Raw genomic sequence first — 16,556 nt, 5'->3', positions numbered from 1 at the left:
TCTTACCATTATGGTCTACAATGGAGATGTAGTATTTGGAGACGTAATATGATTGTAATGCAGACAGTACCTAAAACTTGTAGTGTTCCTTTCCTATCGGAAGGGTCAGATATCACTAATTATTTAATATATCGTTCTGTATAGGAGAGAAATGATTTGAAATTTTCTACTTCTTAGATATATGTTCTGAGGAATACTTTGTTCCAATCAGTGCAAAGATGGTATTCTTGAGGATTTGTGGAACTGATTTTTTGTGAGGTTCCAGAGAACACAAAGCTAATTATAAATGCTAGAACATTATGGGAAGATTTTTCAAGAGATGTTAATATAAAAGATGACTCAAATTGTTTTTCTCAGGTTTTTTAACCCTACTGTAGAGAGTGAATTTTATAAGCAAAGATATCAGTTCGCAGTACTATATCATATTTGATTTATGATAACTTGGGTTATTAGGGTGTGTGAATTTATAAATATTTAGTCTTAGAAAATGAGAAAGTTTGAAAGAAAAAGGTTTTGTTTTTAAGCTCTATGTTCTCTAAAAGATTATTCTGTAAACCAGACTTTTTGGTTCACATATGAATTTTGAATCCTTAGTGCCCATAAATATAATAGCAAAAAAATACTACGTTTTACAGGTGACTTCTCAGCAGAGGAACTTTCCAGAGTTTTCTATCCAAACATGGAATGCAGTGATGGAAATGACACAGGGCTAGCCAACACCAGAGTAGAGCATAAGGTATTTATTTAAACAGTTACAGTATTGTATTTGGTGTGTGCATTTTGTACTTGGTACCATGTATGTCATGTAGTGTTCAAGTGTAGTTTTATTTTTTAACTGAAACCTAAATTTTCAATTTCAATGTTGTTCCCTGAAATTGCAGGTGAAACAGGAACCTCAGTCACCTCGAGGTGTTCTTCAAATGCCACCCTCTCCAGACGATAGTCACGATATTTGGGAGCTTCTATGTGATACAGACATAAAACCAAATCTCAAGGTATGTGGATATAGCAAGAAGTTAATGGTAGAATTATGTTTAGCCGTAGAATATTTCAAATGTATTTTTTTTATCATAATTGCATACTAGTAGATGCAGCAGCCTTTGACTTTTGATACAAAATATTTACTGAAAGGAAGTCAAAGATTCTGTAATGTAAGAGCAAAATTAAAAAGAAAGATAGTATAATAGTTGGAAAACTTACCATAATTGAAAGTGAATTATTTTATGCTGGCATTTTTGATAATCTAGATAACCTCATCCAACATTCATGTTTGGATCCCATGGAATGAAGCAGCAGACAGGGAAGCAAAGAATGCTTATACCCAAGGAGAAACTGATGTAAACAGAGTACCCCTTTTTGATATGAAAACCTCTATTCAGAATTATAAACTCCATAAGTGGCAGGAGCATTGGTCATTCCAACCTCTTGCTAATAAGAAGTTAAAGACTATTAGGTCTCAGATAGGATGTTGGTAATCATCCTATCAGGGCAGTAGGAGGATTGAAATTCTGTTAACAAGGCTGAGGATTGGTCACTGCTGACTGACAGTTTTCTTCTTGATGGTACTAGTGCTCTAGTGTGTGTTCATTTTGATAGCTTATTGACAATTGAGCACTGGGCTGAGGTCTGAAGGGTTGCCATTGATTATATATGACCCATACAAATTTCATTCAAATTTAATTGAAACTATTCAGATTTCATGGCGCAGAATAGTTATTCTCACATGTTGGTTGCAGGACCCAACCCTATTTCTGTTATTGCACCTCACGTGATCACTGCCAAACCCAAGGGGTTCAAAGCAGAAATATTACCTGACGTAATGGAAAGGGCACTTGAGCCCAGAGCAAATAAACACGTCAACCAAGAAATTATAAATACAATATGTGAAACTGAAGCATATGTTACAGTATTATCAAATTAGTTATACTGGCTCTCTGAAATTTGCTTTCTTATTTAACTCTTCTACTGAGTGGCATGGCATCATGGAAAGTGCTAAAGGTGATAGCATTAATCACTGTTGTATTGCTGCATATGAAATATGATCAGACATAATACCTTCTCAAGATTGGCTAAATTGTGATTGGAAGAAGGAGACCCTTTACACTTTTTTTCTTTTAGAAAATAATTCCTAGAAGGCTGCAGACTTCTAAAAGGGACAAACAATATTCAGACAATGGTAGAACTAAGATTGCTATATGAACCACTATCTCACATGTAGATATGAGAATGCTAAGAGGATTTAACAATGCGTAAGTTTAGAGCATTTTGTTTGAGAATGCCAAGACAATTTATGAACAGTGCCTAGGTTTCTAGCATTTCGTTTCTTATATGATATAAAGAAAAGCTTGGAATCAGAGGTAACAAAATGTAGTCCAGTGTGCATTGATAGAGGGTTAGTTGTACACAGAAATTCATATAGTAGAGGGACAGTATAAGGTAAGTTGTTTAACAGAATCTGTTTGCCAGGTTCAGTCTCTTACACTGTTGACTGTATGAGATTCTCAGGTCTCGCTTCAATCTTACAGCCTCTTCATTTTCCATTGTGAAGTAACAAACAACTGCACCAAAGAGTTGCATCATCTGCATATTCCACTACAGTAATCAGGCACTGCTGTATTTAATTATCAGTGTCAAGAGCTACATTGGTAGTGGAGACTAAAAACTAGGAAAGGCCATCATCATCACCTTGGATCTTGGCAGGCACAGGAGTCAAAGCTTACTAAAAACATCTAAAAACAACACTGCTGGTGGTCACTTGAAAAACTGAAAGGTGTAGCTTCCAGTACCTAAGTTACGAACCTTATACAGTATAGAAAAGCCCTCTAGTCAGCCAATTCAAAGACAGCCCTAAAGTTGATTTTAAGTTAATCATATAAAAAAGCAGTAAAAATATGGTAAATGTTATGATATAATCCAATTAGGAGGAAAATTAGTTTCACTAGTGCTGTATATTCAAGGATGTTTACCACTAAAACTGTCAATTTTGAGCAAAAGGTTCAACATAATGTATATATCATAAAGCATTATATGGGTCTAATCCCAGGCCCCCATCCATGTGGTATTTCCTCGAAAACTGTATTAAGCATAAGTGATGCCTGTTATGTACTGTTATGTTAATAATTAATTTTGTAATTTCTTACTTCTTTCTCTCATTTCTTATACACTTTCTTTGGTATCCCCTCTAGATTATACAGATTTACGCGTAAAATTGATTGCATATAAGATTTTGTTATTTACCTTATGTTTTGATTATGCCCGAAGTGCTGCACATGCACACTTCTCTGGGCTTTTTGTTGTATTTAGAAAGCCTTTTCTGATCTTGAAAATTACTTTATATATATATATATATATATATTATATATATACTGTATGTATGGTTATTTTTCCAGGCCCTAATAACTCCTCCAGTAACACCGCCACAGAATGAGGGTTCCCCTCCCAACAGTCCACAGCCGCCATCACCAGTTAGTTCTTCAACCACTATCATGTTGTCTCAGCCTTCGTCACGAATAAATCAAGGGGTAATAAAGAGTTCAACAAATCAAATGTCTCAACCCATCAAAGTCCTAACTGTAACAACTAGGAATGGTGAGTGTTAAAAATGAATTCAGTTTCAAGAATTTTATTTGTGTTACATAAATTTGGTTTTATATACTGTATTACTATATGATATAAATTTTTTTGCTAAATACTTTCATTACAGCTTCTCAGGTTTTGCAGCAAAACCCCAAAAAATTGCAAAAAAAAAAATTGTTTATAAACAATTTGGGATAATGTGTTGAGACAACTCTCAGGTTCCCTTCTAAAATCAGTTGTAATTACTGTATGGAGGAAATGAATCAAGATTAGCTCTATAACCATTACCAAGGCATAATTCATATCCTAGCAGGATCCAGATTTATCATAATTTCTGAAATAATATCAGTGATTACGGAAGTGTTTGATGAATGGCTACTGTAGGGAGACCCCACACACAATGTACAGTAAACCCCCCATATTCACGTTCTCACGATTCACGGACTCACCGATTCACGGATTTCTCTATGGAACATATCTACACATTATTCACAGAAAATTCACCTATTCCGAGTATTTTTCACTGAGAAATACTCACTAATTACTGTATTTTCATATTTTCATGACTAAATACACTTTCTGTGATAAAACTATTACAATACTCAGGTATAAGCATTTTTAGAGGGTTTATTGTGTTTGAACTATCAAAACATTTCATTTGGAAACTTCAAACAACCTTCCCTGCATTCTAACTGAGGATGTCACCCACGGGTTCCTGGACAAGTTGTTTAGGCACCCACCTCTCTTCTAGTGTATGAATGTAGAGTGACTGGTCTCTCCTTTCTTTTCCATTTTCTCCCCTAGCAGAGCAGCAACTAAGGCTAGAGTACCTGTTGGACTGGACCATGATAAAGGTTACTAAATGATTGAGCTCCCTATCTTAGAGCTTCATCTCTAAGTCTCTAAGATATATTTTTCTCTGCTCCTCCCTCTTTACAATGGCACTGGGGGCTGTTGGTAGGGTTATACTCAGAACCATCCACCAAATATAGCTCCCTTCTGACTTTTATATCTTATGGGTTTATTACATGGTACTGGATCATTCCTTCTTTGAGCCAGGCTCTACACCCTGTCATAGGCCTAGGGCCCCACTGCTGTGGTATCCCTATGCCAGACCAAGCAAGAAGTTACAGGAATCATTGCTCCCCTTGTTCCCTCTAGTAACTTGGACCATGTAAGTTTTGGGTAGGTTTACATCTTCCACTTAGGTGACAAAGACAGCCTCTCACCTAATGAGTGAGACTCCTACATGAAAGGCAATATTTTTTATTCTTGTAGGAAGAAATGAGAAATTTCAAAAATATATTTTCCATAGGTACTGTATACAAATCAGCCATTTATTATAGCTCCCATCTCAGCCACCCTGCATTGTCCCTGACAGAAGGAAAAAGGGCTTGGTGACTGCAGGTGGATGAGGAGCATTCTCCCTCTCATCCCTCTTAACAAACAGTAACCCACTGTTTCCAGTTAGTATTTAAGGGTACTTCTACATAAGAGGCTCTGATTTATATATCCAGGAAAATACAGATTACCTGAAAAACTGTCATATTGGTTGTGTACAGTAAATTTATATAATTCATCATTATTCAAGCTTGCAATACTGTATTAGGAGTGTTACTTAAGATTCTTTTGAAATCACTCATGTTTTTCAATGGTGACTCTCTTGTTTTAGGTGCTACAGTTCAGGGCTCAACAAAAGCAGGTCGCATTACCAAAACCATGAAAATTCAACCAAAGGTTGTCACAAATAATACATCACAGCCTCAAGTCATAAGCATTGTTAATTCTTCCAATGGGCAGAAAATTACTATACCCAAATCAGGTATGTTGTCACTGTATTTTTCATAGATGATGCAAAATTAGACTCCATGATTGCTATTTTTGACACTATGACAACCATGAAGGTTATAAAAATTTGCACTTTTTTACAGTTAAAAGATATTGTATTTTGCAAATATGTGCATATGTTGGGAAATATTTGTGGATCTTGTAAAACTTGAATAGTTTTTACATAGGAAGTAGTCATTAGATTTTATTTTTAAGTGATTCATTATTAACGTATGTATGTATGTTCCAGAATTCCTTTTGAGTCTGTTCAGATATGAATTTTCCTTTATGTATGAATAGTCAGTGTATATTAGGTGTCCAAAGGAGAAATGTGTATCCACCAAGAAAAAAAAAGCTAGAGGGAAACACTTTCAAAGTTAATGAATTTTAAGTGACAAAAGTCCACAACTGGTAAAGGTGTCTACAAGAAAATTTTAATACAGCATAATTATCCCATGCTAAAAACAGGAATTAATGCAACTTCCCTTTGTACTTACTTATTTTATGGTTGGTAAAATGTTTTTTACCTTACAGATTGCATACAAACAAATGTTTGTATGCAATATTTTTCTGTATTTTTATTCATTCATTCATTATTCAGATCATTTCAGTTTTAATTGGTAATAATTTAATCATCAGTTATGACTACTAGAAGTTTGCCTACCACGGGTGCCAGGGTTGTTCAGCTGAAACCTCCGCCAACACCCACAAGAGTGACAACCTCATCAGCTATTTCAAATCCTATTCCCTCCATCCTTACAACTCAGGTTAGTGGAAAACCAAAGATACTTGGTTTTGTAGGTATGAAAACTAGTTGGAGGAGCAACAGTAAAAGTTTTATTAGTTGAGGACTTGCTTTCGGTAATCTAGTTTGTGAATAATCAGCAAGTTGCATAGTTTGTTCTGTGACACCTATACCTGTATAACCTTTAGTAGTCATGTTACTTGTAAATGATGGCACTCTTTCTAAAGTGGAATATTAAAATCATGCAGTTGTTTGTTTCACTCATGTTGCTACTGTTGTATATGTTTACAGATTGGTAGTGCTTCAACGGTGCTAACAAATCCATCCCCAGCCACAACACCATTGACACCACTAGCTCCAGCTCTTACACCTGGAATGAAGCAGGGTAATATTCCAGATGTAAGTAGGAATACCTGTTTATACTTATGATATTTGATTATTTGGAGATGCTAACTAGCTGGGTTTCCTAGAAGAAGCTTTCACAGGCTGTAGATTATTTTCAAGATTTTGACTAAAATGGATCTTTTAGAGCTTTCTCTTATTACAGTATAAGTATGCCTTACAGCAGGTATTCTCTGTATTTATCAAATGAAGGGCTCCCAGACCTTATTGTTAGATTTTAGTGAGTCCTGAACATGTCATGTTTAACTTATTACATGTAATTTTCTTGTAATCGTTACTAGTGTATATCACCTGTATTTACTTTTGATTATTTTTACACAGAAGGGAGGAAGAGGGAGGGAGGGAGGGGAGGATGTGTGCACTTGTGTTCCTAGATATTATTGAGTGTTTTCCTCATTGTAGCATAGGTATTGTAACTTGCATTTTAGTTTTCTGTAAAAGAAAACTAATGTGCCGACTTTGCCCATCCGCACTTTACTCTGCCCGTTTTTCTGTCCGCACTTTTTCTGTCCGCGTTCAGATCTTAAAAACTACTGAGGCTAGAGGGCTGCAAATTGGTATGTTGATCATCCACCTGCCAGTCATCAAACATACCAAATTGCAGCCCTCTAGCCTCAGTAGTTTTTTATTTTATTTAAGGTTAAAGTTAGCCATAATCGTTCTTCTGGCAGCGATATAGGATAGGCCACCACCAGGCCGTGGTTAAAGTTTCATAAGCCACGGCTCATACAGCATTATAATGAGAACACTGAAAGATAGCTCTGTTTTCAGCGGCCTTGATTACACTCTGTAGCGGCTGTACAGAAAACTCAATTGCGCCGAAGAAACTTCAGCGCATTTTTTACTCGTTTGTTTTGTATTTCATTCCCATTGGAATAATTTATGGGACTAAATGGCATCCCTGGCCTCATCGCCGTGCCACATGGCCCAAATGTCAGGCATGCATACATACATACAGTCACTGGACCACTTCTGATATTGTGGAAACATCTTCAATGTTGCAATGCACTTCAGAAGTTAAGAGTATAATGCATGCATTAACGCGAACATGTGCAGAGAGAGATAGTCAGTCAGTGTTAGTGTATCTTAAATAACATACTTTTAATTCCCTGTTGTTTTTATTTTGATTATACAGTGGAGTGAACATTTTCATCCCTGGTTGTGTCCATGCAAGGGAAAAATATACTGTACAGTAGAATGAAATTTTTAAGTCATGTTGAAGGTACAGATACAATTACAGTAGAGTGGTAAAGTAAGTACAGTAATTCTTCCGTAAACGAATGATTTTCATTCCAAGGGCTTGTTTGGAAGTTGAATTTGTTCTCTAGTTTAGCAAAGTCAGCCTAGGCTTCAAATGTTATAAATTTCTTCAGCTTATATCACTACAAAGTAGTAAAGTTTTGTCTTTGTACAAGAAGTAAAGTTCAGTGAAATATGTGAAACTGAGTTTAGTCCAACAAAGTTAACTTAGGCAGCCACCATTTTAGTTAGCCTGCATCACATAACACTGTAAGGTAATAAGGTTTTCTACAAAGACGATTTCATCTTTGTACATCAAGTAAGGTGCAGTATATAATACACAAAAATCTTTATTCTCCCCTTGAAAACTGGCAATAAAAGGGATGAAATACATGTCTTGTGAGTCCCATATTCACCTGGTAATGCTACACTTACGAAACAGCCAGTCATTTCCATTTGTCAGGTGATGACTGCATCCCCCTTCAGCTCCTGCCGAGAACATTTATGTATGCAAAGCTATTTGTAAACAAGAAAATGCTTTTAAGAGAGTTATTTGATTTTTGTTATTGATGGTTGCTTTTTAATAACATAACAATTTAGAGTTTTTTATTTCCATTTTTTGTTGGCTAATCTCATTGTTTACCACCACATGTCAAGAATATGTATGTATGCACACTTCTCTCTCATTTATACTGCAGGTAAATTTTTGTAAATTAGAATAGAAGTTAGGCAAAAAGGCTTTTAAGAGAGTGATTGTATTTTTTTACGGTTAATTTCTGGTGCATTTTAACATTCAGCAGCCAAGTTGTTTTTTTTTTATTTTCATTACTTTCCACCATAAGCTGATCTCACTGTTCAACATTACATATCAAGAATATGTATGGATGCAGACCTCTCTCTCATTCGTACTTTAGACATATTTCTTTGTTAATTAGCAAGAAAAATAAAATGCTTTTTAAAGATTTTTAAAATTTTTTCTTATTGATTATGGATGCATTTTAACAAATAACAGTTGAGAGTTCTTTTTTTTATTTTCATTGTTTAAGTCAGCTGATCTCACTGTGTACTGATTTGAGCTGTTAAGAATATGCATGAAAGTTCACGACTAGAATGTTCATGTGTAGAAGACTTGCTGTACAAGTTTACCCCTGAGATGAGATAGTGTGTATTAATGGAATAAGATTGCAGTACGTAGATAGGTCTTGCAGTTCCCATCCCCCGAGGGTCTTGTGCATACTGTATTTGGATAATTTTTTGTTTGTAAAGTTGATAATTATTTTAGAATGATATAATATGGTTTAATTGTTCCTCAATGTTTCCACAGTTGAAAGCTCTCAAGAGACAGCAGCGAATGATAAAAAATAGAGAGTCTGCAAGTTTATCCAGAAAGAAGAAGAAAGAATATGTTACTGCTCTTGAAACAAACATCAGTGCACTTAAAAATGAAAACCAAAAATTAAAAGAGGTAAGAAAAATTATATCTTGTGCTTGCAAACTACATTTTCTTCAGTGACAGCAATTTCTGTAAATTGTTTAGTATATTGACCCGTTTTTAGAATTGTTTTAAGTATTCTTTGAGCTAAGACATTCTAGAAATTACCTATACTCAAACTACATTATAGAGTCAGCTTGATTACAGTATTAAAAGTTGATTATTTTATTGAAGTGTACATTCATACAAAGTTCTAACCATTGAAATTTTCACAGTAGGTAATAATTATATTAACAATTAATTAATCAGTATGGTCTACCTAACTAATGTGTTCTATTGCCTGGTTCACTAATCCTTCGTAAAATTTTTACCACCATTTCACACCACATTATCACTTTTTTTGTATAATTTGCACTTTGCAGAAACTTGTTGGCCCTCACTCATTATGTCCCTATTAGTCTTTTTATTTGTGTAAAATATTTTCTCATTAAAGACATAGAAGTTTTCTCTTCCCGTAATTCCTTTCACTAAATTGATTTTAAGTTTGTCTCGTGTTTTTTCAGTAGTTTCATGTTTGTTTGGCTGGCTAGTTGGCATTAGTTCAGAATTTAGTGTTGATGTTCTTGATACCTGTACTAGAAAGTGAAAATCTAATATTATTATGCAGACTTCAAAACTTCTTGTTAAATAGACATTCAACTACTTAAATGACTTAGACGAAAACAAAACAGAGTTAATCAAAGCACCTACAGTACCAGAATCAATCTGAATATTATCTTACAATATAATTCATAGATAACTCTAGAGTTATTGAAACAAGGCACAATGATTAGTGTGCAAGGAACACTCATATTGCACAATAGTTTTCAAGATTGTGACATTATATTCCAAGCATAAAAATAATAAAGAATCCTCCCTTCCATCACTTTCAAAAGGAACCTGTCAGTTCAAAGGATCTTAAAGGCTGGTACATGGCTACGCCAAACCACCTTCACATCCTTCTATCTGTGGGAGTTGCCCACAGGTCCTTGGGCACTTTTTTTTCTTGGGTCCGGTGGTGGCTGCTCAACAGATTGTGTTCATCCAGTGCCCCGCCCCTAGCAGGACAGTTTGTATCTTACCTAAGATGCTGGTTTGAAAGTGAGAGTGAATGAGATGACTGGTCTTCTTCCTTTCTCTTTCTTTTTTCTCCTTTTGGGCAGTGGAGAGAAATGATCTATCTTCTCTCTTACAAGGGGAGAGAGGAAATGATGACAAGGTTGGTGGCTAACAGTTTTTTTCTCCAACAGTTTTGTTTTCCTACAAGACACAGTGTAGCAGGAGTTCACATTGTCTCTTAACCCAGATATCTGGCTGACAAGTACCTTTTACCTTACAGTTCAGAGGCATATGGCTCCTTCCTATGTCCTACTTTGGCCAGAAAGTGAGCCCAGGTGAGCCGAACCTCCAGTCGGTTCTGAGGCTTTCTCTTTCCACCCCCCAATAGTGAGTCTCCCTTATGTTAGACCAAAGGTTTGCTCCGTATATGAACAAATGACAAATTTTAAATCAATTTGTATTTTTCATAACTAACAAACCAGCAGTCTTAACATATACAATATTGCCCACTTCAAGCCACCTCTCATATTTTACCTGGGCTAGAGGAAACTGACGCAATGGACCTGAGATGAGTTAAGGTAGGTCGGCTACCCCTCCTCTTACCGCCATCTTGGGTAGCTCCCGATGCCACCGAATTCCATGTAATTTTTTAACCAGACTCTAGGAGGTGCTAGAGAATTTTCCCTTATGTTAAGACCGCAGGTTTGTTAGTAATGCAAAATACAAATTGATTTAAAATTTGCCATTTTTTATCAAAACAGAGAATAAGACCTTATGTACTCAAATCTTTACAGTGCAAAAATTCCACAGAAACTCCAGTTGTGGAGACAATGAATAAAATTATCACTCAGCAAAGTGGAACCATGGTGAACCATGCTTAAACTGTTGTCAGAAGCACCATGCAAAGCCCAAAGGGTGTGCTCATTCTAGTAACAACACAGAACTACAGTACTTCAAGATAGAACTGATATGTCCATAAGGGAAGCTATATTGGAACTAGAAATTAAAGAGTTTAATGTTCTAGCCAAAAAATTGTGTGCAAAACCATAACACAATAATCAAAATCAAAATAATAATGTAACTTGGAAAATAAAATTAACAGTCAATATACAGGGTCAAAAACATTAGAAAAGAAGACAGTATTGCAGTATAGACTCAAACTCATATAATGCCGCTACAAATTCCCTCTGTATGATGGCAATGGTCTTATTCTTTGCCTCTTGGAATTCTTCCAAGGTCAATTCACCATGCCTCTTCATACTGGTTGAACTCATACAATTATTCAAAAATCATAGGATCCACGCTGTGGCCCTATAGACCTTTTTAACCTTGCTGAATCTCTCCCAATTTAGGAAGTGAGTATTACCATTCAGGTTGTCCCCTACAGTATTGACCAAAATGTTCTCTTCCCTACCCTGCAAAAGTGATCCCCCAACCCATGACCTATCTATTGGCCAAGAGGAATTTTTGTGTGATGGTCGTGGCTGCTTTCCCATGGCATGCTGGTTGATAATTTTAATTTTCTGCTCTAAAGTGGTGGAATGCCTCTTCTTCTTTGCACCACCAACAGATTTACTTGGACATTTGGAAGACGTGCTGATCTTAGACAAGTTTGCATTTTAAAGTCCAAAACTGGAAAAAAAGCACAAACTACACTGACCCAACTTTACTCTGTAGACGGCGAGCGCGAATGAGGAATAGGTCTGGGCGAGAGATGCAGACATCCCAGCCTCTCGGGGGCAATGTATTGTACCATACGCTGTTGTCTGTGCCCACCGTGTTAGATTTGAATATTTGTCATATTGGGATCACCATCATAACTTCGAAATATTGCAACTCGAAGCATCATAACTCAAGGACTACATGTATTATTATTAAGTATGCAATAAGAGATTCATTCAGTCAGACAGTCATGAAGATAATGGTAACAATGAAAATAAGAGATACCAAGGGAGCAAAAGAAAATATATATTTTAACATGAGACGGGAACATAACGAAAAACTATGTGGCATTTTTACTAGAAAAAGCTGAAAAAGGCATTGGCTTTACATTCTTGGCATATCCCTACAATTGATGCCATATCTGAAGAAGGTGGGTGAATCACAATCCTCAGGTAGCCACACAGGATAAAGACCTTCCTTCCTTGACTCCATGTACGTTCCATTACTGTACTAACAATAGAACTACTGTATTCTGGCCCAGACTGGTTATGAGAGCATTCTTGATATTAGGCACTGTGTCTTATGGAACTCCAGTGGGACCAGTTATGTAACTCCTTTAAGGTTGAGCAGTGGCTAAATTATAAAAATTTGTATATCCTTTTGGACTTTGGAAAATCATCTACTGTTTATACTTTACTGGAATTTCTTATTCAAGGTCTAGACATTATTGAAGTCGATATTTCTTTGGTTTACATTTTGGTTAAGAAGCATGTAAAGATTCATTTTGTAATGAACTGATGCACTGAATCTTTTTTTTTTTTTTTTTTTTCAGGAAAATATCCGCCTTCAACAGAGAATTGCTACTCTTGAATCAGAGTGTACCTCTTTAAGGCAAGCTGTTGGTAGAAATCCAAGCAGAAAGACCACTACAGCTTTATTTGCTCTCATCTTCCTTTTATCACTTAATTTAGGGCCATTAACGTGAGTATGGGTGTATAAAGTGAAGGACATGATGCTTTGGAAAAGTAACCGTTTTAGGAAAACCATATGATTAGTTGTACATTGTTCTCTTATGAGATTTTATTTTATGATACTGATTAATTTTGTTGTATTGTTAAATTTTAATTCAGTATTAGCAAGGTTTTTAAGGAGACAGAAATTCCACTAGTGTATTTGTTTGGAACAGGGAGAAAGTAGACAGTTTTACTAAAACTGTTAGTTTTGAGGCTTCGTCAAAGCATACCTGTAGTTTACTATCATGTGAAACCAGTATTTAGTAAGACTGAAGTTAATAATACAAGATCAGAAAGACATTCCATTCTTTCTTTTTAAGAAACTGTTACTTAATCTAAGATAAGAAACTGTTACTTAATCTAATATCATCTTAAAATTTATTGTACATTATTTCATTTCGTATTTAAGGTGTTATCAAGTAAGTTTCATGTACCATTTCCAGTAAGACTCTAGGTTTATCAGAGTTAGGTTCCTTTATGCCTGTATCTGACCTACTTTTAGTGTTTTTAAACATTTTTTGAATTCTCATTCTTAACTTAAAGTTTTCCCATGCCCTCTTTTTTGATAGTGTAGTTGCTTGTTTCGTCTTCAAAGAGTTACCCTCCATGGTCTACCAGAGCTCCATGGGTAACCAAACTAATGTCAAAGAATTCTCTTATAGCTGGTCTCGCAGCCAGGTGTTTGGTCATAGTGATAAACACTGTTACATTTGATGGAGTATATAATGGACTCAAAGATAAGGGGGCACTTTCCCAAATCTTTACAGCCAGGCTGTAACCCGGGTTCTTCCATTGTCAAAACCTGCTTAGAAGAAGAAGTGATTAATGCACATGCGTAGTCTGGCGTAGTGTCAACAACAGACCTGATGTGGAGGCCAAGAAGCATTACTCCCTTGGTCAATGCAGTGAAGTTTATTTTTACAGTGCTCTGAAAAAATTCAAAATTTTTCTCCAATTTCATTAGCGAGGATCATGAAAACATAAAAATTAGTTTAAAATTGTAGTTTTAAACTTTTGGAATTAATATTGTGTGAAAAGCCAGAACCCGGCATTTCTTGCCATCAGTGGTCAGTACTTGCGCATCATTGATTACTAGCTCATAAAGCGCAAATTGTTTTAATTTGTCATTCTAACTAAATGTTTTAACTAAGAGAAATGTTCCACAACTAATCATTAAGATAGAAAATCCTTTCACATTATATGATGTCTACAATAATCTAGGCAGTAAGAGAGAATAATTTAGGCTAGATTAATAGTCGATAATGTCTGTAGCCTATAACCTAGGATTACGTATCCTTAAGTGGCCTAGCTTATAACTTAGGATTACGTATCCTTGAGTGGCCTAGCTTAGACCAAGGACCCTGGGATCAGATGACAACAATATCGGGGCAAAATAAACTGGTAGCCTAGCTAAAAGACTACATATTAGTAAAAAAAATTTTTGTTATAAGCCTTACACTTAACCCTTAATGGACAGATCCCCTCAATAGAGGATCTAAAACAGGTTTTGGGTGGTGGATGGATCCCCTCTGAGGAGGATTAATATTATGCGCCATACGATTTGTCTGCATCGAGCGAGAAAGAGCTTCCAATACTTCAATGACCCATAAATGAATTTTGGTAACTAAAGAATTCAGCTAAGCTCAATTGTGGGTGTCTTGGGAACCTCAGTATTGTTCCTGACTTGGAGGGGGAATGTCGTGCTCCATCCCTCTCTCTGCCATGATATCTTTTTATTTATTTGCTCATAAATATACCCAGGGATTACTGTTGGTGTTAGTTCTTAACTTTTATGATATGATTCAGTTATAGTTGTAATTTTGCAAAGAAATATTAGAAAAAACATGTATAAATCCAAAAAAGTTACTGCATTTCCCTATCTCAGTAAATTTACGTAAATATTTTACGACAAATATGCTCAGGATTTGTTACTTTGGGCAAGGGATCAACCTGCATTGACCAGCAGAAAGTAATGCTTCTTGGTCTCCACGTTGGGACTGTTGTTGACACTGTGGCAGACTATGCATGAGCATTAATCACTACTTCTAGGCAGATTTTGACGATGGAAGAACCTGGATATACAGCCTCACTGTAAAGATTTGGGAAAGTGCTCCCTTATCTTGGAGTCCATTATATACAGTACTTCATCAAGTGTTACAGCGTTTATCACTATGAAACAACACCCGGCTGCAAGACCAGCTATAAGAGAATTCTTTGTCATTAGCTTGGTCACCCATGGAGCTCTGGTAGACCATGAAGGGTAATTCCTTGAGAACAGCGACTACCAAAAATAGGTTTTTCCTACGTCAAAACCTGTTTTATTTTTAATAATTATGAACTAATATTTTTACTCAAGGATCTCTCTCCATCCTCCCATTGTACTGTCTTATTGAAATGATGATTTGAACATGAATTAAACAAACGTGTGAAAATGCAGCTGTTCCCAGCCTGGATAGTCCACAGATCATGAGTTTCACCATTTAAATACCTCACTCTTTTCTGGAACAGTTTTCTGATAAACATATGTCTTTGAATTACAAAATAGTAATGACTTTGGTTTTTTAGACAAAGTCTGTTATACTTTATATAGAAAATCAAGACTGTTTATTTTGTTTTATTTATTTTCAAAAATTGTCAGAATTTCACTGTGAGACTTGAAAAATGAAAGTAATTAGAATTTTGAACTTTTATCACTTTTACTGTGTGTGTGATAGGGAGGACATTTTTATAGTAGCATTTTCATATAAAGTCATATCTTAAGTGTATTACTTGCATTCAGATGTGAGGTGGCATTTTTTGCAACTCAGTCCTGTGTGCATGAATTCCACTTCTTTATGGGTTACATATTAATATTTTTATTTGATCTTCCAGGGGTATTCTCTTAAGTAGTGGATCAAGGTTGACATCTCTGAAGACTATGATGCAAGGCAGTGAGCCATCGAGTATTACATCTGGATTCAAACATAGATCCCTTCTATGGTCTGAAGACAATGTTGCAACTGCTGATGAAGGAGTTTCATCACAGTTTGGATCAAATGCATCATACATGTGCCCAATGTACATTAATGCATCTGAAAGTTTAAGGTATATGTTCGAAGATTTTCTACGAGTAATTAGAAGTATTCAGAAACCCGTTTCTTGTTGCTTTTTGCACTTAAAAACTTGAAAAGAAAGGTTTAGAGAGGACAAAATTTTTGACGCAGGGACCTCTGTAACTGTGGTTAATCATACAAAAGATATTATAAGCAAGTACTGTAATGGATTGTGGTTTTGTAAGTTATAGTTCACTCATTATTGAAATTTGGTAACCTACAATATGGTGACCATTAGTAAATTTCTTTGTATAGAATCTTAGATGCAGCTATTCCATATAGGATGTAGGAAGCTATTATGCAAGTAACCTTTCTTATGGTTGGATACTTACACTCTTAACATTCCATGACTTATGAAGTGACATTGGGCTTTAAAGGCAAAAACAGTTGCGAAAGCTTACTCTGTCTCTCCCTCTTAATGATAATGATAACAGTGATTCTACATTAGGTGCAGAAGATTGAATAAAACC

General features: G+C 35.7%; 1 protein-coding gene across 4 annotated transcripts in view; it reads left to right on the top strand.

Moving 5' to 3' along the window:
- The window catches only part of Atf6 (bZIP_ATF6 domain-containing protein ATf6), a 94,396-nt gene that overhangs the window by 72,058 nt on the left and 5,782 nt on the right, over positions 1-16,556 (top strand). For all 4 annotated transcript variants that reach the window (XM_067119382.1, XM_067119385.1, XM_067119384.1 and 1 more), the window contains 9 exons: positions 636-736; positions 882-995; positions 3,390-3,588; positions 5,249-5,398; positions 6,043-6,170; positions 6,440-6,547; positions 9,114-9,254; positions 12,814-12,962; positions 15,866-16,078. In XM_067119382.1, coding sequence (XP_066975483.1) covers positions 636-736; positions 882-995; positions 3,390-3,588; positions 5,249-5,398; positions 6,043-6,170; positions 6,440-6,547; positions 9,114-9,254; positions 12,814-12,962; positions 15,866-16,078 — 1,303 coding nt within the window. The remainder of the gene's footprint in view (positions 1-635; positions 737-881; positions 996-3,389; positions 3,589-5,248; positions 5,399-6,042; positions 6,171-6,439; positions 6,548-9,113; positions 9,255-12,813; positions 12,963-15,865; positions 16,079-16,556) is intronic.

This window comes from Macrobrachium rosenbergii, chromosome 17, assembly GCF_040412425.1.
Source record: "Macrobrachium rosenbergii isolate ZJJX-2024 chromosome 17, ASM4041242v1, whole genome shotgun sequence".
Classification (NCBI taxonomy): Eukaryota; Metazoa; Arthropoda; class Malacostraca; order Decapoda; family Palaemonidae; genus Macrobrachium; species Macrobrachium rosenbergii.
Note: the sequence above shows the minus strand (reverse complement) of the source record. Positions and strands in the feature narration are given on the sequence as shown.